The 25,183-nt window shown below is 46.3% G+C and overlaps 1 protein-coding gene across 17 annotated transcripts in view; it reads right to left on the bottom strand.

Annotated features, from left to right (window-relative positions):
• The window catches only part of CAMK2B (calcium/calmodulin dependent protein kinase II beta), a 205,379-nt gene extending 180,481 nt beyond the window's left edge, over window positions 1-24,898 (bottom strand). For all 17 annotated transcript variants that reach the window (XM_080982399.1, XM_080982398.1, XM_080982405.1 and 14 more), the window contains exon 1: window positions 24,688-24,898. In XM_080982399.1, coding sequence (XP_080838525.1) covers window positions 24,688-24,752 — 65 coding nt within the window. In that variant the 5' untranslated portion in view covers window positions 24,753-24,898. The remainder of the gene's footprint in view (window positions 1-24,687) is intronic.
• Between the last annotated feature and the right edge of the window lie 285 nt (window positions 24,899-25,183).

Raw genomic sequence — 25,183 nt, forward strand, 5'->3', positions numbered from 1 at the left:
ACCCCATTTGTTGGTCTTTTCCCCCTCATGCAGGTTTACATCAACAATCAAAAGGACTCAGAACCCTTACAACCTGATCCTGATCTGGACCAGTGTGCTGGGGAATGCATGTTGAAACCGACAAGGCCTTTAAACATGTGCACGTTTTATATTCCCACTCAAGTCATGCTAATGAACCAAAGCCACTCAGAGCGACACTTTATAGAGAGTCAAATGATACCCAATAGCCACATCTTCAAGCTCTGCAACCCACTGCCAACAGCTTGGTTTGCAGCCCAGCCCATTGCAGTAGTTCATCTATGGACTATAGCATCTGCTTTGGGCATGCATGTAAAACCCAATCCTGCAACAGAACTTATGCTGCCTGGATCCCCTTATGGCTCCACAGATGCATGTGCAGTACTATATAATGCCACACAGATCCTGCTAGAGGTCCATGCAGAGTGATAAAACTATTTGAATCCAGCTGTAAACAAATATCTAGACTCACAGGCCAGTATCCCTCTTAGTCCATGTAGTGAAGGGCAATTCACACTTTACACAGCTGCAACCTGTTGGAAGGGCAGACACCCTTCTTAAGGTGCACAGTGGACACATGCTGCAGCCCCTCCAGAATTGATAGGAGTCCCATGTCCAGCTGTCATTTACAGAAACTTGTATTTCCTTCAAACACCACTGTGTTCATACACGGTGGACATACAGCAAACAAGTCTGTCACTCAAAGGCAGAATTTTAATTTCACTTCCCTTCCTGATCTCACTCTGACCTGCCTGGACCTATCTGACTATGACCAAAGCTGCTGTTAAAACCAGGAATGGGGGCGGGGGGGCAGGTAAATGACTTCCCAAAAATCCCAAGTCCCCACCACGGCCTCAAACTAAGGCCAAGACAATGACCGTTTACACAAGCACCATACATACACAACAGCAAAGAAGCTCAGAAAAGCAGTCTATAAAATTGTACCAATAAGCGAATACCATGTATTCCTCTGACAATCCAATATAGAAAACTGTAGAAAGTTCACAAATAATCACCAAAATTCAACCATCAAGGGCAGCACATACCCCAGACAGAAATCCATTGGGATAGTGGATTGAATCCTGATATTTTCAAAGGAGAAGCGCATGAAAGCCTTGCAGCTAGGGGGATGTGTAAATATTATTGTTCTTTGCAGAAGAGGGTAGATAAAGGTGTTGGGAACTGGGGTGATTGACAGGGGTAGGTGATGGGCTCATGTTTCTACATGCCAAACACACCTTTGTGACATATTTGTGATTTATCGATGATGCTGTCGAAAATGTATTATATGAAACGGGGAGAGGATTTAAAAGTTCACACAACCCCATGCTCGGGGTTCCAACTCTGTGTGTGTTTGAACCTTGTTGCAACAAATAAAGATCAGGTCTTCGGGCCGCTGTTTTGCTTCTTTAACTTGGCTGAAGACTCCTTTTGCTGACCAGAGAGACCCGCAGGGAGTGGCACCCCAACGAGCTGGGCAGTGAAGTAAATCTGCACCCCAGGATTTTTCCTTATCACTGCCTACTACTAACTTACCATCTTACCCACAGCAAACCTTGTACCCTTGAACCGGATAGACATGTCCCATCCCAACAAATATGTAAGCCAGTCATTCCACTTCCATCATGAGACAGTGACATAGCGTGGGTTGCCAGCACCTGGGGCCATTATTGCGTGTTGCACCCCTAACCCATGGACTGTTAGCACTCCCTGGAGGCAGAAGCGGAAGGAGTTGTGGCTAGGAGTATGCACACATGTGTCTGTTGTCAAACGGAGGAGGGAGGGAGAGAAAATGATATTTCACTTTCTCTTTTGCGCTCACTTTCTCTTGGGTCTTTCCATTCCACTCTCACCCCTGTTTCCCGCACCCTCACTATCTCCCAGCTGTGTGCTTGTTGGTGTGTGTTGTTGCCTTGCCTTGCCATTGGGGGTGGGAAGTTGGGGGAAGAAGAGAGAAGTGGCAATAGCAAAGGCAGTGGTGATATATCAGCCCTGCCCTCCTTTCGCCTTCCTCCGATCAATGCCACTGGCCACTCACTTTCCGATGTTGCTTTCCGAGGAAATACTTTGAAAACCTTATGACACAGCCACTCACGTTGATTGCTGAAATTGACAGCATGAACCAGCACCTTCACTTGTATCAGGAGGGGGGAGAGAGAGGCAGGGGAGAAGGGAGAGGGAAGCCAAGCTAAAACAACTAATAATTATGAACTATACCTCCCAGAAACCCATCAGCAAACTTCTCCTGATGATGTGGATCCTGCACATACGTGGCCCAAAGAAATACAGCCAACCACTAGCTCAGTGAGTTTATTCCTTTCGCAAGTATATTATCTGCAGCTTGTTCACCCTCCTAGAGCCCCAGCTGTGGCAGGCATAGGAGGAGGGTGGCAGAGAGCAGACAAAGGTGCAGCCCTTCTCTGGCCACCTCTGCCACACAGCGCGTGGGGCTCATGTGAGAGGCCAGGCTGAGGGCGTGCACTCGCAGGTCCTGGGCGAGCAGGAGACTCAGCGCTCTTGCTGCTGAATGTGTGCCTCGCCCAAGAACACATGCCAGGAGGAAGGCTCCAGGGAAGGACCAGCATGGGCCAGGATCAGTTCGGGCTCTGGCCAGAAGGAGTTCCACCTGGGGAAGGGAGGCGCATGGCAGTCCATTCACCTGTCATGGGGAGGAGGAGGAGGAGCTGCCCCAGCCCCGAAGGCCCAGTCCCAGAGGGTCTTGCCTCCCTGTGCCTCTGGAAGGCAGGAGCTCAGCCACACAGCCTCAGTGAGGGAGCCTGTCATGGAGGCACCCGGCTGCACCCTCTCAGAATTTGGCACCTGGGCCAGTCGCCATGGACCCCCCTCCCCATGCTATGCCACTGCCATGAGAGCTGAATTGTCCAATATATTTTACAACCTGACAAAATATATGCTTCCCTTTGCTTCCTGCTGCTGCATTTTGTAACTCATCCAAACACAAAATTTAGGGAAAATCCAGCAAAATGTCAATTTTTGACCTAATCCCACATTTTAAAAATTAAGTTTAATTTTGTCAGAGAATATCTAGTATATGAAATACTTTGAACACTCAGATGTATTATTTGAAACCAATTATTTATGACGATTCTATAATTTTCAACAATAAATGGCATCTAAACAAAGGAAGAGTCTCCTAACTCAACAAAGCACATTGCATTGTGCATTAGCTTGTTCAGTCCTATAGATTTTTAGTCTGCCCAATCCTAGAAGCTTTGGACAGGTTATATTTAAGAACGTCTAAAATAGAGCACAATTAATACAAAGAAAAACAAAAAAGATGCCCTGCTATCATTAACCTGTAATGATCCACTATCAACCCAAATAATGCATTTTTTTCATCACTATAACAAAATGTCTATGCTAAAACAGGATTTGCACTGAAATTCAGATACAGTATAAGTCAGCACCACCTCAGTCACCCAGATATATCCCAATTACCTGTAAGGGGGGGGGCAGGATGGGAAAGAACGGGAAAGAATACTGCTCCTGTCGTAACCCAATATAAACAATACTGTCAAAATGTTAATAATTATGGAAAGTGTGTGGAAGAGAGGGCCTGAATATAGCAGGCACGTGGAAGGGAGGATGCACATTTGTATTATTTGCTTACAGGCACATTTCACTCACCACAGAGTCACTCTTGCCCCTACCCTGTGCTAGGATGCCTTACGAAGATGCACCCAATGCTATTTTATCCCTCTTTACTTGTCTCTGTAGGAATGACATGGTAGCCTTTCACTTATGGAGGAGAACGTAAAGGAGGCTAAATCTTCATCCTGACAGGGTGAATCCACTACCTGGTACAGGTTTTGCCTCGCCCCACCCTACATGTCCCAAATTATGGCATTTTTTACTTTATCCTATAGAACTCAGTGGGAGCCACTGAGAACACAGCCTGCCCACATAACCCCATTCTGGGCACTGACGGCACCTTGGAAATTGCCTTTTTATATGTCATATTTAGAATGCCTCTCCATTCTTCCCACTGATTTAAAAGTCAGTTACCTACCTCAAAATGAGCACAGCATTTGAATGTTGATAGGGGAAAGCCCAGCTTGCATTTCAAATATCCAGCTTTAAAGACTGCAGCAGTGGATTCCAAAGTAAGGTGTTTTGAATGCAGAATTCATGTCAGTGTGCAGCAGCAGCTGCTTATCCCAGAGAACTGCATCATCCTGGAGTGATTGTAAATCTATCCTCAATCCTCAAGTGCCTTTACATTCCCTTCCCTTTTATTTTCTTCACAAAAGCCTTCGCCAATGTGGCACCCTTCAAACGTTTTGGACTACAACTCCCCCTGCTGGATGGGGCCAAAGGGACTTGTAATCCAAAACATCTGGAGGACACCAGGCTTGTGAACGCTGCTCTGCAGCTATGCAAATATTCTGGCCAAAGTCAATATTCCCTAACTATCTGGTAGGACATCTAGAATGTTTCTTACAGAACAGGCCATTCTGGGGTCCTTTGCTCTTCGCTTCTCAAACGACAGTCCTCTTTCTGAATGCAGAAGCATTAATAAAGTCAAGGGGAGAACAAACATTTTCTACGATTATCAGAGAATTAATTCCTATTTTAAAAGAGCCAGTTTCAGTACTTGCCAGGGACTAACGGGTAGAAGCTCCAACTGTTACAAAAGAAAGAAAATTGAGAGATACCCGTTTCCAGGGGAGAGTCATTCTGCTCAGCAGCTGCCCTCTTTCAGAGAGAGGCAAAGGAAATCCAAAGGGAGGATTAATAGAAGAGCCATCTGCCATGAAGCTGGCACGACACAGCATTAGAGGAAGGCTGGCACCTGCCAGCAGGTCCAATGGGCATTGCTGCAAGGGCACTGCAGCCAAAGTGGGGTCTGGAATGAGAACAGACCTACCAAAGGGCTTGAAAGAACGCCTGAGCTCAAGGTAGGTATCTAAACAAAGTACTGTTGAAAATTAGACTTGCGACTGTAAGGAAGCAGGGACTTAAAAATTGTTCAGGGATCTCATTTGAGTATTCTGGATCATAGTGTGTTCTTGGTTAGGAATCTTGTAATAACAGTAATACTTAACACTTGTATAGCACTTACATGAGTTCAAAGTGCTTTACATGCATTCACTAGGTGTAATTCTTACAACAACCCTATAAGCTGAGTCAGTATTATTATACTCATATTGCAGATGGAGGTGGGGGTGGGGGTGATGGGCGGTTGTGAAAGAAAGGTTTGCCTAAGTTCATGGAAGAGATGACATATGATCCTTCCCGATTTATAACTCATCTTCTTAGTTGCTAGACTTTTACAGCCACTGGTTTTTTCACTTAAAGCTGGAAAAAAAATTGCTCCCATGTTTTCCTCTCTCTGTGGAATTTGTTGGCATTAACGTTTTTTGAATGCGTGATGAGGATTTTATATTTTGTCATTTTTGTAGCTCCATGTTTTCCACTAACCCTACTGCTGGAGGGAACTATGAGACTTTCTTTTATTTTTTTCCATGAGACATTTGAATACTACTTCATAAATGTAAAGTTAGCTGGGGGCTTACAGGAAGCTAAAGAAACCAACAACAATTTAATTACAAAGGAAAACATTGAAGCATTAAAGAGAGGGGAATTACCTATATATAAAAAAAACCTCCATACCCCCAAAATCAAAAACAAATTAAAAAAAAACAGAAGGTTGCATCAAACTAAGTTCTACTCAAAGTAGACCCGTTAAAATTAATGAAGCTAGGCTAGGCATATTCATTTACTTTAATGGGTCTCATTGGAGTTGGACTAGCAGAGTTGGGTTGGAATACAACCCAGAAGCTCAGATTACCTGAATTATTTAAAAGTCCTGGGCAAACAGAAAAGTCTAGTCTTAAAAAGTCTACAAAGATGGCAGCAGATTGGCCTCCTTGGGTTCACAGATGGGACACAGTACTGTATGTGAAAATAGTTTCAGTGGCTCCAGAACAAGGGTTCTCTCGGCTTCTACGAAACCAGAATGTCTGCAAGCTAAGAGCAGAAAACCTCCAAACCTAGAGACTTTCAGATCTAAAACTCCACCTAAAAATTATGCAGAGCTAAAGGAATTAAATTTATTCAAGCAAATGAGAAGGAGAAGGAGAAGGAGCAGGAAGTAAAAAAGAAGTAGTAAAATTAGTAGCATTAAATGGATGTTACTATACAGCCAGAGCGGGTTAATGGTCAGACTGTTGGGACAAGGACTGGAGTCCTGATTCAAATCCCTACTCAGTCAAAGCTCACTGGGTTACCTTGAGCGAGACACTTTTCCACTCAGCCTGTGAAGACAGAAGGAGAGAACAGAAGTACACTAAACTCATTGGAGGAAAGGTGAGATTAAAAAAAGTGTCAAAGAAATGGTTCCTAGTCCATTGAAACAACTACCTTTTAAGCTCTCACCCAGACCTGGTTAAAATGGCTCAGGGTTCCTGTGCCAGTTATTAGCCTTATTTAGAGATTCTTACTCACACAATGAGGGGGAAGAACATTGCTCCCTGGCCCTGATCCCAGTGTTAGAAACTGATATATAAGCGAATCGCCAAATGGCATCTTAAGCCTAGGTTGCTGTAGCCACAACAAAATGTCTAGGCGCCTTTTTTTTTAACAGTGGGATTTATTATTCTTTTCATTTCCATACCGCATGATTTCATTTCTGTACCGCTTTATATTTTTAAGGAAAAAACTCAAAGCGGTTTAGAACGATTAAAACATAAAATAAAACAATCCAGAATAAAACAAATTCAAGCTTCAGGGAAAATATTTCAGATCCTTCTCCAAATGACATGTTGCTTTCCCCATATTTATTTACCTGCTTAATTTATATAGCTGCCCCACAGAGAAGTACTCTAGGAAGCTAGTGTGGTGTAGTGGTTAGTGTGTCAGACTAGGTCCATGGGAGATCAGGGTTCAAACCCCACTCAGTCATGAAGCTCACTGGGTGACGTTGGGCCAGTCACAGCCTCTTACCCTACCTCAAAGGGTCGTTGTAGGGATTAATTGAGGAGGGGAGGTGAACTCCTTGGAGAAAAAGGTGGGATATACATGTAAAAAATAAGCTCTTTTGCTTACCTGCTTAAGAAAGCTGGAGAGGCCAGCCAGATGGAGATGTCAGTTGCCAACCTAGCATCCAGAGATCTCCACGTGGTTGCAGCTGGACCTGCAACAGTAGCAAAACGCGCCTGGCACCAGGCTAATTTCTAACACTGCCCTGATCCCATGAAAGCCCTGACCCTGACACATTGGAGGGGGAAGGTCTGAAGTAGAGTGATGTAAAGTCCTTGCACAACCTAAAAGCCCTGATAGTGTTGTGAAGAGCCTCTCCAACATGTGGAGGGGCCAAGGAACAGGGACATGATCAAGTGCAGCCCCCCCCCCCTTACTTTCATGCTTTGATAAGATTTGCATACCTCTTAATCAACAAAGTCTGTATAATTAATAATAATAATAATCACAGCCTGTATCTGTACTGGATTTAGAATTATTTTTCATATGAAGTTGTCTTCTACTGTTAGGATATGTGGAACTGCTTTTAATTATTTTCATACATGGAATTGTTTTTGCTATCAAGATTTTAAATAAATGTCATTTTATTTATTGTTTGTGTGCTGCCAAAGTTTCTTGTAACAATTGTGGAGGTGTGATATGTGCATTTATGCATGCGTGCATATATACATACACACACACACACACACACATATATATATATATACACACACACACACACACACACACACACACACACACACATTCCAGCAAGCTGTTTAATTGACTTCTGGGTTTCTAGTTTTAGTTCATTTTTAGTCTTGTTGTATTGAGTCTCCTGTACACTGCTTAGAGATGGCTGTGATAAAGCACTATCCCAACAGACAGATGATAAATAGATAGATAGATAGATAGATAGATAGATAGATAGATAGATAGTAGGGGCTGTGTGTGAATTTGAAGATGGTATCATGTAGGGGCTGTGTGTGAATTTGAAGATGGTATCATGCATTTATGGTCCTCCCCCCCCCCCAATTTGTTGTAAGTTGCTTGGGGACCTCTGGGTAATTAATAAGCAGCTAACAAGTCAAACAAACAAACAAACACCTCTAAGCGATTCTACACTGTGGTAATTGTGTGACAAACTGCAATCGTGAATGGGGCTTTTGTCAATGCAGACTGGCGCTTAGGCCTCAGTGGTTTCTTCAGGCCTTTTCAGTCCGGCCTGTAGAGTAACTTCTCGCCTCAGGCCTGCTGAAGTGAGTCAGGGGACTGGGATTCCCAAGCTGCTCCATCCACGTTTAGCTGCCACAGGACATTTCTGCTGCTGGGTGGGTAACTGAATAGGCCTCTGGTGGTTCCTATCCTCTCCCTTCAGGTCTCCTTGCCCGGATCCTGCTCTGTACATCCCCCAATCCAAGTTTCCCCTCACACTTTCCATTTCTTCTCAGAGAGCTACTTATCCAGGGGGAAAGGGATCGCCCCAGTTGATTCAGAGTTACATGATTAATTTGATATTTTGAGTGAACCAAATAGCTGACTCTCAAGCGGCATTTCACAGCACTTGACAGCCAACTTTCTCCTTTACCCAGTGATACATGCATCCAAAGAGCAAAAAAAATATTTTTTTTTAATTCCAAGGCAAAAATTCTAATTTGACATTCACTTTTTTTTATTTTGAGGCCAAAATTCAACTTCGACATCCACATTGGGTGGTGGACTTCAAGGTTGCAGTCAACCAAAAGTCAGATAAGGCCTCATATGAGAAGAAGATAGGGCTCCTTTAGATGTTATATTAATTGAACAGAAGGTACAGACAGCTTGGAGCAGCACAGGTACAGCTATATTGAACATGTAGTAATATTTCATTAACATTATCCAAAGTGCACCAGACCATCAGAGGTAAGAGTGCGCCACCACAATTACCACCAAGGACTACTGCTGCTAAAATAAGGCATGGGTAGGCAAACTAAGGCCCAGGGGCCAGATCCGGCCCAATCGCCTTCTAAATCCGGCCCATGGACGGTCCGGGAATCAGCGTGTTTTTACATGAGTAGAATGTGTCATTTTATTTAAAATGCATCTCTGGGTTATTTGTGTGGCCCGCCTGGTGTTTTTGCATGAGCAGAATGTGTGCTTTTATTTAAAATGTATCTCTGGGTTATTTGTGGGGCATAGAAATTCGTTCATTTTTTCCCCCCAAAATATAGTCCGGCCCCCTACAAGGTCTGAGGGACAATGGACCGGCCCCTTGCTGAAAAAGTTTGCTGACCCTGTTAGAAAGCTGTACCTCTTTATACACTGCGCTCAACATGAGACGTCCTGCTCTGCACCTCACCAATATATGAGATTTGGCACATGTCCATTAGAAGCAGAGTCTTCTTTCTAATGGCACACACCATCTTCTGCAAGCTCAGGAAGGAGGCTGCAACACTAAATACCTTCAAGGTTTGGGGATCTTGATTTGGCACATGTAGACATGGGTCTTCAGTTTGTTGATTTGCTGTATGGTGTTTTTATCATCCTGCTTGAAACAGGTTCAAAAATGAATGAGCAGAGGACTTTAAAAATAAAAATAAAAAAAGGAAACCGGATGTCACTGAAGGGTCCTGCCCAAGAGGGCACAAAGAGACAGGTAACTCACCATTTATGCGCATTCAATGCACATGTGACTTAGAATTGCCACCTGTAATACAGGATTGTCCCGTATTTCAATGCAAAATGCTGTGTCCTGTATAGTTACAGTTTTGTCCTGCATTTCAGTTTTTTCTCTGTCTCTGCCAAGCTAGGGATCCTCTCCAAATGCATATGCTTGAAAGGGTCTATGAAAGGTCATGTATTTAAACTCTGGGTAGCCAAACGGAGACAAATTTACACATGCATGTGCATGTGTGTGCACGTATGTGTGACATATTCCAGAGGGACCATCCTGTTAGGCTGCAATGGATTGTAATGGATCGCTTTGAAGTAACTTCAGCACCAGATTTGGGGGGGATCACACCCCCCCCATTTGCCCTGCCTGCAGTTTGCCAGAACAAAGGTGGCAACCCTGGTGTGACTGCACGCACACATCAGCACAAACCTGGAAGTGGCCCTAATAGAGCTCAAAAATAGCAAAAATGGCATGGAAACAGTGTCTAGCAATCCCACAAGCCTTTGCTGTAGAGAGTTAAGAATTTGAGAAAGGAGGTTTGTAGAGATTGGTTGTGGTGGAGTTTTGTGGATTTGGGTTTTTTTTAAAGGGTTTCCAGAGATTTAGACAGTGTTTTCAGGTTTTTTCAAAGGTGTTCCAAATATGCGCACTATCACTTAAACACATAGTGCCTCAGAAAGTATCCCCGTGTAAATGAGGAGTTGCCTGTATTCTGTTGCCCAAAGGCTCACCCAAATCTGGAGTCAGTCTTACCATCTAAGAGAAGCGAGAGGCTCTGTTAAGCCCAGAAACTAAAATTACCTAACTGCATCACTCACTCCCACATAAGCAGAAATAGGACTGCAGCCTATAGAACATGAAGAGCAATCCTCTGCGTGTCTACACAGGAGTAAATCCTGCTGAGTTCAGTGAAGCTTACTTTGATGTTCCTTCAGAAGCTCATTGGCAATTTACACTGCAGAGTCCAAGTACAGAACTAACCAGTGAAAAATCTGTAACGTGCCCATCCACAAGATTACATTCTTTTATTAGAATTAATAACCCCCCTTCTCTCACTTACAGAGGCACCTAAACACACACACACATCATTTTATGGATTAGATTCAACAATGTACTAAATGAATGGGGGAAAGAAATGCTGCTCTGTGGTCCACCCTTGGGAATCTGCTGCCCCAAGGCTGGATCTAGATCTCTGTACCAGCAAGCAAAAGCATTTTTTTCAAACCATAAGAGCAATTCTTCCTACGCAAGAAGATACACCTCCTTCCTTCCACTCCGAAGTATTTCAAATAGGTAGTGAACCAGTAACACTATTTTGCATCCCTTATCAAACATGAGACCACTGATTGAAATCTATTACAAATAAATAAATAACAATAACAACTATTTCAACTGCCACAATTGCATTCACATTGCCTAAATCCAAGACAAAAAGTGTTTTTTAATTTGAGTTTAAGTGGCCGTGGAAAATGTACTCCCTCTTCCCTTCTACATAAATTCCACCTCTATTTGGGTGGCTTTGCTGTCACTGACCTCTAAGGTGGTGGTGGTTGTAATTTTTAATTTAATTTAACTTATACATACCCCGCCCATCTGGCTGGGTTTCCCCAGCCACTCTAGGGTAGGTTAGGAACATTTTAAGGTTTTTTTTTTATTATGGTTGGATGCAACAGTGAACACAGTCAGAGGTGGAATAATTCATGTATGAAAGGAGATGGAAGCCAGAAAACCTGTTTATAGAACAGAAAATGTGTTATACCTGGTCAGACTATTGGTCCATCCAACTCAGTACTGTCTACTCTAAATGGCAACAGCTCTCCGGTCGCTTAGCCAAAGGGTCTTTCTTATCACCTGCTGCTACCTGGGATCCTTTCAACTGGAAATGCCAGAGACTGAATCAGCAGGTAAAATAAAGCAAATATTCAGCCTTATGGAGTTCAATGGAACTTGCTTCCTAAGGAGTGTGCTTAATACCGCAAACTTTGTCTCAATGAGATTTCAAAAACTGTGAATGTATTGCATTCTTCAAAGAAGGCTTTAATGGTTAATTACTTTCACTGTTAAAAATGGGGATGAAAGGTGTGATTCCTTTAGCGTCAGCTTCCATCTGTTCACGTATTAAGATAGAAACTAGCATCTTTCCCCATTTTTCTCCTGTCTCTTTATTTTTGCCCTGCTTCCTCTTAGCAGGCTATTCCAGTCTCTTTCTGGACTTCTTAATCATTCCTATTCCTCCCTTAACTAATCGCTGGTTTTTACATCTTCCATGAGGTATTATGGCCAGAACTGAATGAGCTAATTCCAATAAATATATAGTACCAGTTTCATGAGGCCATCATAACGTTTTTAAGCAAAATTATTCATTTCAGTGCATTCATGCCTGGCATTTGGACCACTGGCTTGAATGATGCTTGTATCTTGCACAGACATCCATTACCATTCCTAGAAGAACTTTCCATGCATACACAACCTAACAGAAAAAGGGGTGAGGGGAAGATGACCACCCTCCCCACCCAGAGTCCACCCCCAGTGCTATCACTGATTTCTGAACAATCAATAAATCTTTTGCTGCAGCAGTAGAGATGTATCATCACTTTTGAATCCCCTGAAGCCCATACATTTGGTATGGAACCATGTACTGAATTTTTTATTTTATTTTCTAAAAACCTGCTTTACCATTTTCATAACAGCTAACTAGTGTATACAAACTAGTAGCTAAGACTGCAATTCTAACCACATCTACTCAGAAGGAAGTCCCATTGAATTCAATGGAGCTTCCCTCCCAGGGAAGTGGTATTAGAATTACAGCCTAGAACAGGGGAAGACTTTCATATCCCAGAAACTGAGCTGTTTCAGGAATTAGCCTGTGTCACTGCGAGCTGGCTGAAATTATTTTCACTGCAGATAATAAATAGTGCCGGGAACTGATTGTGAAAAATACAACAATCTTATCAAGATTATTGGGACTACAGAGCAAGATGAAGTCATTTATAAAGATTTTGAACAATAGCGGGCCCAGGATGGAACCCTGTGGCACGCCCCTTTTCACTTTTTCCCATGATGAGGAACCACTGGTGAGCACTCTTTGGGTTCGGTTATTCAACAAGCTATAAATCCACCTAACAGTAACATTGCCTAGTCCACATTTTGCCAGCTTCTCTGCAAGAATATACAGTGGTACCTCAGATTAAGTACTTAATTCGTTCCAGAGGTCCGTACTTAACCTGAAACTGTTCTTAACCTGAAGCACAACTTTAGCTAATGGGGCCTCCCGCTGCCGCCGCACGATTTCTGTTCTCATCCTGGAGCAAAGTTCTTAACCCAGGTACTATTTCTGGGTTAGCAGAGTCTGTAACCTGAAGTGTATGTAACCTGAAGCATATGTAACCCAAGGTACCACTGTAATGGGTGACTCTGTCAAAAGCCTTACTGAAATTAAGATACATTATATCCACAGCATTCCTCTGATCTTCCAAGCTTATAACTCTTTCTCTCTATATATATATATACATAAAAGAATAGTCTGACATGACTTGTTTCTGAGAAACACATGCAGGCTTTTAGTAATCGCAGTAACCTTTTCTAAGTGCTCACAGACAAACTGTTTAATGATGTGTTCAAGGACCTTCCCTGGTAATAAGCTGACCAGTTGGTAGCTGCCTGTGTCCTCTTCTTTCCCCTTTTTGAAGAAGGGGACCTTTTCCCACTTCCAGTCCACAGGGACCTCACTTGTTCTCCAAGAGTTCTCAAAGATTATAGACAAAGGTTCTGTACCTGCTGCCAAAAGCAGCTTGCCAGGTGGAGCAGAGTCACTAGGGTAGCTTGCTGGAAGGTAGATCAGTGTTGCACACTGGGAGGGAAAGGGGATAGGGCAAGGCAGTCAGCAAGGTGCAAAAGCACCAGCGGAGCCAATCCAGTACTCCAGCCAGTGCATTTGCACCATGCCACCTTCTGCACCCACCATCTCTCCCAGTAAGCAACAGCAACCCACCTGCTGGGAAGCTAGCAGAGTGGCTCTGCTCACCCAGCAAGCAGTTTCTACCTGCTTGCCAATTTGCTTCCAGGTTCAATTCAAGATGTCAGTTTTGACTCCTAAAGCCATAAATGCTATAGAGCCAGAATATGTCAAGAACCACTAAGTCTGCAGAAAAATATATATAATTTATTTATTGGTGGGTTTATTACCTGCTTTTTGAGGACGTCCTCCACAAAGTGGCTTAAAGCATACAAATCCAGATCCATAAAAGCATGTTTAAAAATATAACCAGTAATAATAAAAAAATTAAAACCTAAAGAGGCCACAGTTAACTTAGCTACACCCACACCCCAATACATAGCTGCTATTTATGACTCCATATTAAAACCTATGGAGAACAGAAATAGAAATTTGGACCTGCCTGCTTTGATTTCCTGCACTAGCAGAATTATTGTAGGTGTCCCCCTACCCAGCTTCCAAAAATTGGAACAAGCTGCCCATGGTGGTCTGTCTGGCCTCATTGCTGCTATTCTATCACAGCAACGTGTTGTAGACATATCTGGTTTTATGCTGCTTCTCCCTTTTACCCTATTTAATTTTACTGGGTCAAAGCAATTGGGGTGTTGTTGTTTTTTGCATTATTCAGTACAGGTTTTTTGGGGGGGAGACTTGACTATTTTACGGAAACATAGAATATAAATTCTGATAATAAACAGCAATTCAAACAAGAAGTTAGACATTTCAACAAATGCCTCTAGCAATAACAACAACAAAAGCACCAAAACAGCAGTGAAACAACCATATAACAACAGACAGAATAAAAACATCATCCGCTTAAACACCCAAGAGAATTTAAAACATCTTGACTTGTCACCTGGAACTTAGCGAAGTAGATGACATAAAAGTGTCCTTGAGGAAGGAATCGCACAGCTAAAGTATCCCTACACATAAGATTTCTGAATATCTTCCTTGCTCTCATCATCTTTAAAACCTGTACCCAAAGACTCTTTGAACCCTGGGCATATACAAAGTCCACACCACACACTTAAAGCCCATGACTTCCTCCATATAATCCTGGGAACTGTCATTTGTTAAGGGTACAGGGAACTATAGCTTTGTGAGAGGAAAACTATAATTCTCAGGATTCTTTGCAGAAAGTAAAAAGGTAAAGGGATCCCTGACCATTAGGTCCAGTTGTGGACGACTCTGGGGTTGCGGCGCTCATCTCGCTTTATTGGCCAAGGGAGCCGGCGTACAGCTTCCGGGTCATGTGGCCAGCATAACTAAGCCGCTTCTGGTGAACCAGAGCAGCACACAGAAATGCCGTTTACCTCCGCCCTGGAGCGGTACCTATTTATCTACTTGCACTTTGAGGTGCTTTCGAACTGCTAGGTTGGCAGGAGCAGGTACCAAGCAACAGGAGCTCACCCCGTCGCGGGGATTCGAACCGCCAACCTTCTGATCGACAAGTCCTAGGCTCTGTGGTTTAACCCACAGCGCCACCCGCATTAAATATGTATTGTGGAGATCCCAACTGTTCATTGATCAGCCTCTGTATATTGCTTCTGCAAAAATGCCTTAGTCTTCTGTGCTGCTCTGCTCCACTCCCTGCAGAAACGCCACATTCCTGCAGCTCTCACAACCCCCTGCTCCTCCACATTCCCTGTAACAATATAAATAATGCACCAATGTGCATAGCATCTAACAGAATTACACAGGTGGAAGATTATTATTTATCACGTTGATATTCCGCCTTTTATCCAAGGAGCTCCCTGCTTTATTCCCACAAAATACCATGTAAGGCAAGTCTTAAAACAGACTGACTTCCCGCATGACAGAGTCAGGATTAGAACCCGGGTCTCCCCACTCCTAGTCCAGTGCTTTCTCCATTATACCACACTACCTCTCAATTCAAGCCACTAGACTCGAGGATAAGCCAAAGGCCACGTGGAAAAGGGATCTGAATGAAGGCAGGGGGAGAGGTAGCGCAAATTGTTATCAGGGAGGCATGTCCCAGGCTGGACCCCACCTTGTAACATCAAAACATACAAAATGACCAGGTTTTCTGAATGCCCCAATTTGTAACCTGCCCCTGCTACTGCTTTAAATGCAATATACTGTGAATTTAATATTCTTCCAGTCCTTCCCATGAAAACTTCGCTAAAGCAGACCTCTGTAATCTGCATTCTTTCTGATTTTGGCATATATTAGGAACCTATATCACTTGTTATTCCAGAAATTGCTCTTAAGGCAGCCAAATTTAATGCATCCCATCATTGTGTTTATATATGGAGGAGTGAGATGTACTGTAACATATCTGAAAATATGCCATGAGGTAGCTTGCATAACATGGGATATATAGAGATGAACAGACCTGCCATCCGTATTCAAATTGCGCTTTTTTTTTTTTTTTTTTTTGAACAGACATGAGAAAAGGATGTCTAGGGTACTCTAGAAAATCTCCCCACCCCACCCTCCCTGCTCAGGATAAAGCAGTAACCAATTGATATTTTGTTCTCTAGTCCCCAAACATAAGAACAGTCTCCTGGACCGGGCCAAAGGTCCAGCATCCTCTTCTGACAGCGAGCAGGACCCGAATGCAGAGGTGCTCTTCCTGGTGTGATCCTGAGGTCTACAACTGGTAAACAGAGGCACAGAGCCTGACAGTGGATCAGCCATCAGGTTCTTCTGCCTCCATCATGTTCTGCAACCCAACCTTCCCATGCTGAGTGGGGAAGGTCAGGGCTGATGCTTATAGACACATGCATGCCTCTCCCCTGCTTTTAAACACTCTGTGTTGAAGTGAATGCCTGGACATAATTTCTATACGTATTATATTGGAAGCAAAGCCAATATTTTTCAATGTGCCTTGTAACAGTGCTGGAAGTTGTGGGCCATGGTTTGGGAGAAAAGCTGAAGGCCCAGCAGTGCCGGGGGAAACTCCGAATGTGCAGGTATGCTGTGATACGTCTTTGATTTTACCAACCAGCAATATTATTAATCCAATTTTATTACGCAAAACCAAGAATATTTATGGTGATCCGTTGTTGCAGGGGCCATAGGCCGGTGCCTGCTCTGCCCATTGGGCAATCTGGCTCTGCTTGGGAATGCTTCTGTGGAATTGAATCCCAGAATTCTCCCCACCCCATACGTCCTTCCTTCCTTCAGACAGAAGCGGACATGGTGTGTGGAACTGGACCAGGGGAAGAAATAGCTCTCCCATTGCTGGGGATGGGGATTGCCATTTCCTCATGCCAGCAATGGGGCTGCCAGCTGGAGGAGGAAGGCCTCGGTCCAGTATACCTGAAGGAGCGTCTCCACCCCCATCGTTCTGCCAGGACACTGAGGTCTAGCGCCGAGGGTCTTCTGTGGTTCCCGCACTGCGAGAAGCCAAGTTACAGGGAACCAGGCAGAGGGCCTTCTCGGTAGTGGCACCTGCCCTGTGGAACACCCTCCCACCAGATGTCAAAGAGAAGAACAACTACCAGACTTTTAGAAGACATCTGAAGGCAGCCCTGTTTAGGGGAGCTTTTAATGTTTAACGGACTATTGTATTTTAATGTTTTGTTGGAAGCTGCCCAGAGTGGCTGGGGAAACCCGGCCAGATGGGCGGGGTATAAATATATTATTATTATTATTATTATTATTATTATTATTATTATTAATGACAGCCTTTAAGCAAACACAGAGCAGGAAAGGGTTCAGAGAAAGGCAACCCAAATGATGAAGGGGCGGAGCAACTTCCCTATGTGGAAATGTTACAGCATTTGCAACTCTTCTCTAAAATAAGCAAGAGGTGATGTGATAGAAGTTTACAAAACTATACGTGGCATGCCGAACGTGGATAGAGAAAAGTTTTTCCCCTCTCTAACAACTACTAAAACTTGTGGACGGCCAATGAAGCTGAATGTTGGAAGATTCAAGACAGACAAAAGAAAGTACTCATGAACTATGGAACTCGCTGCCACAGGAGGCAGAGATGGGCACCAACTTGGATGGCTTTAGAAGACGACTGGACATACGCATGGAGGCCAATGCTATCAACAGCTACTAGCCAAAATGGCTATATTCTATCTCTGCTGTTGGAGGAAGCATTCTGGGAATCAAGAGGTGGGCAGAGCACTGTTGTGCTCATGTCCCGCTTGCAGGCTTCCCACAGGCATCTGGCTGGCCACTGTGAGAAGAGGCTCCTGGACTAGATGAGCCATTGGCTTCATTCAGCAGGCTCTTATGTCATTATGAAAGCAGATCACACTTAAAATTCATAGGCAACAAGTATGTGGACCACAGCAAGGTCCCTCCCTAAAGGTTGGCCAAACTGCTGTGGCGGCACCGGAGAGTTGCCAGTTGCAGTCCAATTTCTGTGAGGGCAGAGAAACCTGTCAGTTCGGGTAGAATCAAAAACTTCACACAGAGGGGGCAGGCTGAGGGAAGGCGTTGAAAAGGCAAGTTGCCCGAAAGAAGGAGCAGAGAACGGAACAGACTGAGAAAAGAGGCATCGGAAAGAAGGGAAGGAGGTGGAGCAGGGAGCTTAAGGCAAAGGCCAGTGGAGACAGGGAGCTGAATCAAGAATAGGCTTAACCAGAGAGGAGACTCTGAAGAAATTACACAGCATGCATGCTTAGGAAGGGATGTATACTCTGGAGAAAGGTGTGTCACAGAGGCAGGTTAAAAGGAAGCTAAAGGAAGGAGAATTTGGAGACCATGCTCACATGAACTACTATAACTAACTCTAAATACAGTGGTACCTCCGGTTACGAACTTAATTCGTTCCAGAGGTCCGTTCTTAAGCCCAAACTGTTCATAACCTGAGGCGCGCTTTCACTAATGGCGCTCCCGCTGCTGCCGTGCTGCCAGTACACGACTTCCGCTCGCTTCCCGGGGCAAAGTTCGCAACCCGGAGCATCTACTTCCAAGTTAGCAGAGCTCGTAACCTGCAGCGTTTGCAAGGAGAACGGAACATAACACGAGGTTCCACTGTATATGTAAAATAAAAACATGTGAAATAATCTCTCCCCTTCACTCCTGCCTCCACTTAGAGGATATCAATAGCTACTAGGCATGATGGCTGTACTAAGTTCAGTACAAGGCAATATGCCTCTGAAAACCAGTGACTTTGAAGGGAACTTGAGCAGGAGGGTGCTACAACATTCAGATCCTGGTTGTAGGCTTTCCAAAGGTTGGCTACTGTAGGAACAGAATCCTGGACTGGATGGGCCTTTGGACTGATCCAGCAAAGCTCTCCTTATGTTCATTCCCCTTTCTCTGTTTTCCCTGCTTTAGAATTTAAACAGCAGGCTCCTTGGGGCAGGGAGCTGTCCTCTCGTACTATATTACTCAGTGGAGGCTACTGCATTTGAGTGCCCCACCAACCTCAGTCTGCTCTAGGTCAGCCTTACAACCTCTCCAGCTAATCTCAGTGTTGCTCCCTGGAGAACTCAACAGGGGGGCGGGGAGGATGGGGGCAGAAGTAGTTGGCTGCTGTGCCTGTCATTGGCACTGGGTCAAGAAAAAAGGCTTTCTCTATGATGGCATCCAAGCTATAGAAATCGCCTCCTAGACAGATTAACTTTGGCCTGTCATTGCTGGTATTTTGTCACCAAATAAAGACTTTTCTGTTGAGGCAAGCGTTTGATGTGCTTCCTCATTCGCGTCTCCCTGCTGTATTGATCTGCACTGCTGCCGTCTTATTGTATTGGATTTGTATGCTATTTTGTCTGATTCATTTTTAAAAACTTTGTAAGCCACCTGCAGCAGGAAATTGGTGTGAAAACCCCAAGAATAAATAAATACCGCAGCACTGTGACCTGGTGACCCTAAGGGGAGAGGTTAGGCAGGGGTGGCGCAACCCATTTTGCCGCCTGAGGCTAAACAGGAAGAGCTGCCCCGCCCTGCTGCTGCTCCTCCTGCCACCACATCTGCCACCGCCGTGTGCCCTGCCAGGCGGTGCCAATTTCAGGCAAGGTTGTGCCACTTTGGGGCAAGATCTCACCCCAAATGGATCTGATCTTGCCTGAAATCAGCACTGATGGTGGTGGCGCACCTGAAGGAGTGCTGCCTGGGGGGCTTCTGACACCCGAGTCAGAGGCCTTGCCCTCCTTCATCAATGGCAGGGCTGGCTCTGGGGTTAGGACAAAAAAGTATTGGCAGCTGGCAAGAGGAAAGAACTGCACCTAATTGCACATTTTGATCTGAACCAGAAGCAACCCAAATGGTACCCTCCAGATGTTGCCAGACTACAACTCCCATAATCTCTGGCCTTTGGCTGTTGTAGTCCTCCAGCAACATCCGGCAGACACCATCTAGGCCAGGCTTCCTCAAACTCGGCCCTCCAGATGTTTTTGGCCTACAACTCCCATGATCCCTAGCTAGCAGGACCAGTGGTCAGGGATGATGGGAACTGTAGTCTCGAAACATTTGGAGGGCCCAGTTTGAGGAAGCCTGATCTAGGCCATATCTGACAGCAGCCAATTCTTTGTCGCCATGCTTCTGGCGTGGCCAACTTGTGGGATGCTTTTTCATTTTCTTACTCCCCAATTCTCTCCCTCCCTTGCGCTTGCACACATTCAGCAAACTACAACAGAAAACACATGCCGCAAATAGTTAAGATGGGGTCGCAGAAGCCTGGAGCAGAAGACCAGAGAGCCAAGTTATTTATGAAATAGCTCTGGGACTGCAGGAGTCTCTATTCTTCAGTGGTTAGTAGAGAGGAAATTAATCTAGCTCCCAAAGGCAAGGAGCAGTGAATATTATCCTAGGTGAAAAGGTTCTGAATGTTAAATGGCAAACTCCTGAATGACGGATGCCAGCAAGGTTGTTCCTCTGAGGGAGATATTCCAAGCACTGAAGACTACAGGATATAGTTGATACTGTCATCCCATATCATGGCTTGTGAGATTAATGCAAATCACAGGCCCTTCCCTCCACCCGTCACATTAAAGTTCTTCCAGATTTGGAAACGGGGTTTTTTCTTTTTCTGATGAAAGCGCAGCGTTCTGGAGAAATCCACCTGGGATTCTACACTCAATAACAGATATAGCTAACAGCACTACTATTGCGGACAAAAACAACAACAACCCACAGTCTAAGAATCAAAGATAATTATAGCAAAATAATCAAGCAGAGTAAGAGACTGATAGAGACAGGGAAGACCAAAACCACAAAATCAGCAATGCTCTTACAAAGAGGAAGTTGGTAATAGGCATCTTATGAAGTGGGCTCCAGTCCATCAGAGCTTATGCCGTAATATATCTAATAGCCTAAAATGCCAGAGAACTCTTTATGGGTTTCCTGTAACAGACTAAGATGTCTCTCTGGAGCTGGCAGCAGAGTACAAGTGTTGAATGGGAGAGTATTTCAGAAAACGGACAGATACAGGCTTCGTCTGTCGATCCTGAACAGAATCCAATTCTTGAATTAAGAGGATGCGGCCTAATTACCCTTAAGTCTTAAAACTTCTGCTGATGCTACTGAAATTGTGAAGCCACCCACCTAAGTCTGTTTGATTTCCCTAAGAGAATCCCGTCCTCTATAAAGGTGTCGCCTTTGGTTCCCACATCACTCATAGCTGTGGGAGCCCAGAATAAGATTTATTAATGCAGACATCAACTGGGAGGAAGAAGGAAGGAAGGAGCCACATCACAAAGATGCTAAAAGAAAGGCAGATTTGGGCTGTGTCCAGAATCACAATTCCCCCCTCAGTTTCTAGGAAGAACAGCAGCCTGCTGGCAGCCAGGTGAACCAGGAAGGCAGGCCTAGGGAATATGGCCTTCCACGTTTGAGAGCCTCTCAATTCACCGTTGCAAAATGAGATGCATTAAGTACAGAGTGAGGAATCCGCCTTACAGTAACTTCAGAGGATCGGCCTATCTTCTTCAGTGTTGTCTACACTGTCAGAGGCTCTCCAGGATTTCAGACAAGTCCTCCATGGAGATGCCAGGGATAAAATATGGGCCCTTCTGAATGCAAGCCCATGCTAACCTATGACACTTCCTCAAATACACGTGTGCTCTGAGTCATGGGAGTTTGCAGGTGCCTGCAACTCAGACCCACTGATTCCAAAGATTGTGGGGGGCTGACAACTGTTACTCAATGGGCATAACACACTTAACAGCCCTCTCACCTTAATTATTGACTCAGGTGTCCCAGGTCTGAGCCCAGGCATGAAAAGCAGGTCTAGTAGCACCTTAAGAACAGAACATTTAGTAAATGCAGGTGCTTCCTTTTCTGTTTTCCCCCAGTACTTTTGATCTAGGATTGCAGGGAAAAAATAGCCTGACCCGCTCCTGCATCCTCTAACAGCAGTTTAATCTGCTGGTACCATTAAAATAAAAAATAAAAACTTCACCCTCTAATTCCTGAAGACCAAATTACTCTTTAGGCACAGTCACAGAGGTCAGTTCAAAAGATGTCAATCCTAAATTAGTATTGGCATGTCCAAGAGCTGCTCAACATATTACTGAGCTGCATGCCTATGTTCACCAATTAGTGTCCATTCAACAAGATGCTTTAGTGACTAAGGAGGGGGGGATGGTCAGAATTCCCGGACTAGGGGAGTAATCCCATGAAGCTGATTGGCTGGTGATTCAGGAGAGGCAGATGCGGGAGAACTTAAGATTCAGTTCACATTTAAAGCCAAAATTGCCAAAGCCACATTTTCTGAAACAATATGAGAACTGAAACAGCCATCCCTCGAAATCTGCACTTATCCAACTTTTGCAATGCTCCATCCAACAAATGTTTACAAAAATGCACACAGATTAGGTAAAAGTGTGCATAAAAATGAATATATTAGTGAAAATAGCATACCAAAAAATGCATATTAGAAAGATCTGTTAGTCAACAAAATGGATATTAGTATTTTTAAAAATGCATTTATCAGGAGAAATTTACAGTAAAATGCTGAAGAATTTTCAAGAGGATTTTTAGAAAGAAAATTCATGAATTGCTGCAGCAGACATGTGATGAACCAAAGGCTGGAGAAATGAGAACCTGTGAGAAATGAAATTGACAGTCCTCACAATCCCTAAGGACAGGCAAAAGGAAGTACTTCTTTACATAGTGGATAATATTGCAGCCACAAGGTGTGGGGGTAGCCACTGGTTTTAAATTGAGATTAGGCAAATACACTGAGCTTGCTAGTTCAGCTGACTATATGCTGCCTCCAAGTTCAGATGCAACATGGCTCTGAATACCAGTTGATTAGGAAGAACAGCAGCAAAAAAGCAATTGCCCTCACATCCAGCTTGTGGATCCCTAAAGAGACATCTGACAGGCCACTGTAGACAACAGGAAGCCTTTGGTTTTGTCCAGAAGGGCTATTTTGAAGGGCTCTATCTTCTTCCCAGTTCCCACTTTTATCATGTCTGGAGCTGTTCATGGCCGGACACTCTCTGCAAGGCTCACTCCTCGCAACATCTTATTATAGGGCATGGAGCCTGTTCAGGAGCAGCAGGCAAAGAGGAAACCCAAGCTTCGAAACTGTGCAGAATGCCAAGCACACACACGAAGCTCAGCCGGCCTGGCCAGCAGCCAGACTGCTGGAGAAAGCTTGCAACACCTAGCAAAGGATGCCTGGAATACTGACGTCTCACACCCCAGCAATAGGCTGGCTTTCCCCGCTGCAGAGATGCCACCATCCCTGGAGCCGGGTGGCCGAGCGCTGGCTGTTTCAAAGCCAAGCTTCCCGTTATCCCATTCCACCAGGACTCCCCTTCCCAAGAGACATCTGGGCAGGCTGGAGAGTGCCCCCGAGCATGTGCAGAGTTCCCCCACTAGTGAGCGATCCCACGCAAGGAGAGTAGAGCGGTCTGATTTACGCCGGCGGCACCTCTCCTTTAAAAGGAGGAAGGTAAGACTGCACCAATGGGCGAGTGGGCTCCCCACCCCTCCCCACTCTTACGCAATACACCCGCTCCAAGGCCCTGACCGGATCTGAGCAAGAGGCAACTACTACTCCCACCCCCCCCAACCCCGATCCACGCATTATTTCTTCTCCGCTCCTCCAATCGCCATTTCCTCCCCCTCGCCTTTCAGGTGTCGTTCCCCCCCCCCCCCCAGCAAAGAGCAACCCCGCTTCTTCCTCTCTGCCCTCCCCTCGGTTTTTCCTCGCCAGGCAGACGCGCTGCCAGCCACCCCCGCTCCCCAGCGTGGAGCCAGGCAACCAGCTCGCCAGCCAGCCAGCTCCCACTCCCCCCCCTCCCCACGCCGCGTCCCCACTCCGCAGCCCACGCACTCGTAAGCGCGCGGGCGGAGAGAGCGCACCTACCGGCGAGGGGGAGCCCCCCGCGTGTTTCCCCCTCCCCACCCCGCACAGCCAACTGCCCGACCCGCTGCCAAAGAACATCCGATCGCCGTAGCGATCCCTTCCCTTTCTCCCCCGGGGGCTACCCGCCCCGCCACGTGCTTTCGCTGCGCGCCCGCGGGAGCCCGGCGAGCGAGCGGTTCTCCCGGCTGGAGAGCCCAGCAGCAGCACCGCCGCCACTGCAGTGAAGGCGCAACCCTCCGCAGCCACCCCTCTCCTTCCTCGGCGCCGCCGGGAAATCAATCTTCGACGGAGGGAAGCGGCAGGGCGGCGTCGGGACCGAGAGAAAGGCGCTCCCCCCCCCCAAAGAAAGGATCGCGGGTTGGAGAGGGATCGCCCGTCCCCACGCATCAGATTGTTGCCTGGTGGGGCTCCGCAGCGTGCGTCATGGCTGCGCAGCGCGGGCAAGCCCCCCACTCTCTCTCCAGGACCCCCCCTCTCTCGGCAGATCCCCCACCCCCCACGAGCCACGCTGGGGAAGGGGCTGCCGCCGCCCCGCTGCTCGCCTTCGGCGCCACCAGGCCCGCCTCTCCCTAGCCAGCCCCCGGCCGGGCCTCCCAGACTGCAAGCCGTGGGGCAGGCAGCCGGTTAGCCGTCCAGGCCCCGACGCAAACCCCGAAGCGGCGAGAGGGGAGTAGGGGGGGGATCCGTCTTTGCTTTAGGGTGGGGGGGAGGGTGCTGGGGGGGGGATCGCCCCTGCGCGTCTCCTCTCCCGCCCATCCCGTGCCCGTGCGAGGCGCGGCGCCGGCTCCTTACTTGCCAATTTCCTCGTACAGCTGATACTCGTCGGTGAAGCGGGTGCAGGTCACGGTCGTGGCCATCGCGGCTGCAGCTTCGCTCCGCAATGAGCCGCCCGGGCTCCGCTCCGGCTTCGGCTCCGGCTGGCAGCGGGGGGAGGAGGGGCGGGGGCGCGAGCTTGGCTGGCAGGCGGGGAGGAGGAGGAGGAAGGAAGGAGGGGGGGCGACGCCGCTTCAGATCGGGGGTGAGCGAGAGAGAGAGACGCCCAGCCCGCTGCGTGCGGCAGAAGGCGGCTCCTGCAACGCGAGCGAGCGAAGCTCCTCGGCGAACAGCGAGCCCGGCACTGGGCAGAGCCCGGGAGAGCTGCCAGGGGAGGGCCGCCGGCAAGCGGCAGCCTCGGGGGAGGGCGATCCACCCTACCGCGCACCAGCCGCCCCCGGGCGGAGGAGGGGGGATCGCTGCAGCCCCTTTCCCCGGCGCCGCCCAAGCGGAGCGCGCTGCTCAGCCTCGACGG

The sequence above is a fragment of the Podarcis pityusensis genome (genome assembly GCF_964106645.2).
Source record: "Podarcis pityusensis genome assembly, chromosome: 15".
NCBI lineage: Eukaryota > Metazoa > Chordata > Lepidosauria > Squamata > Lacertidae > Podarcis > Podarcis pityusensis.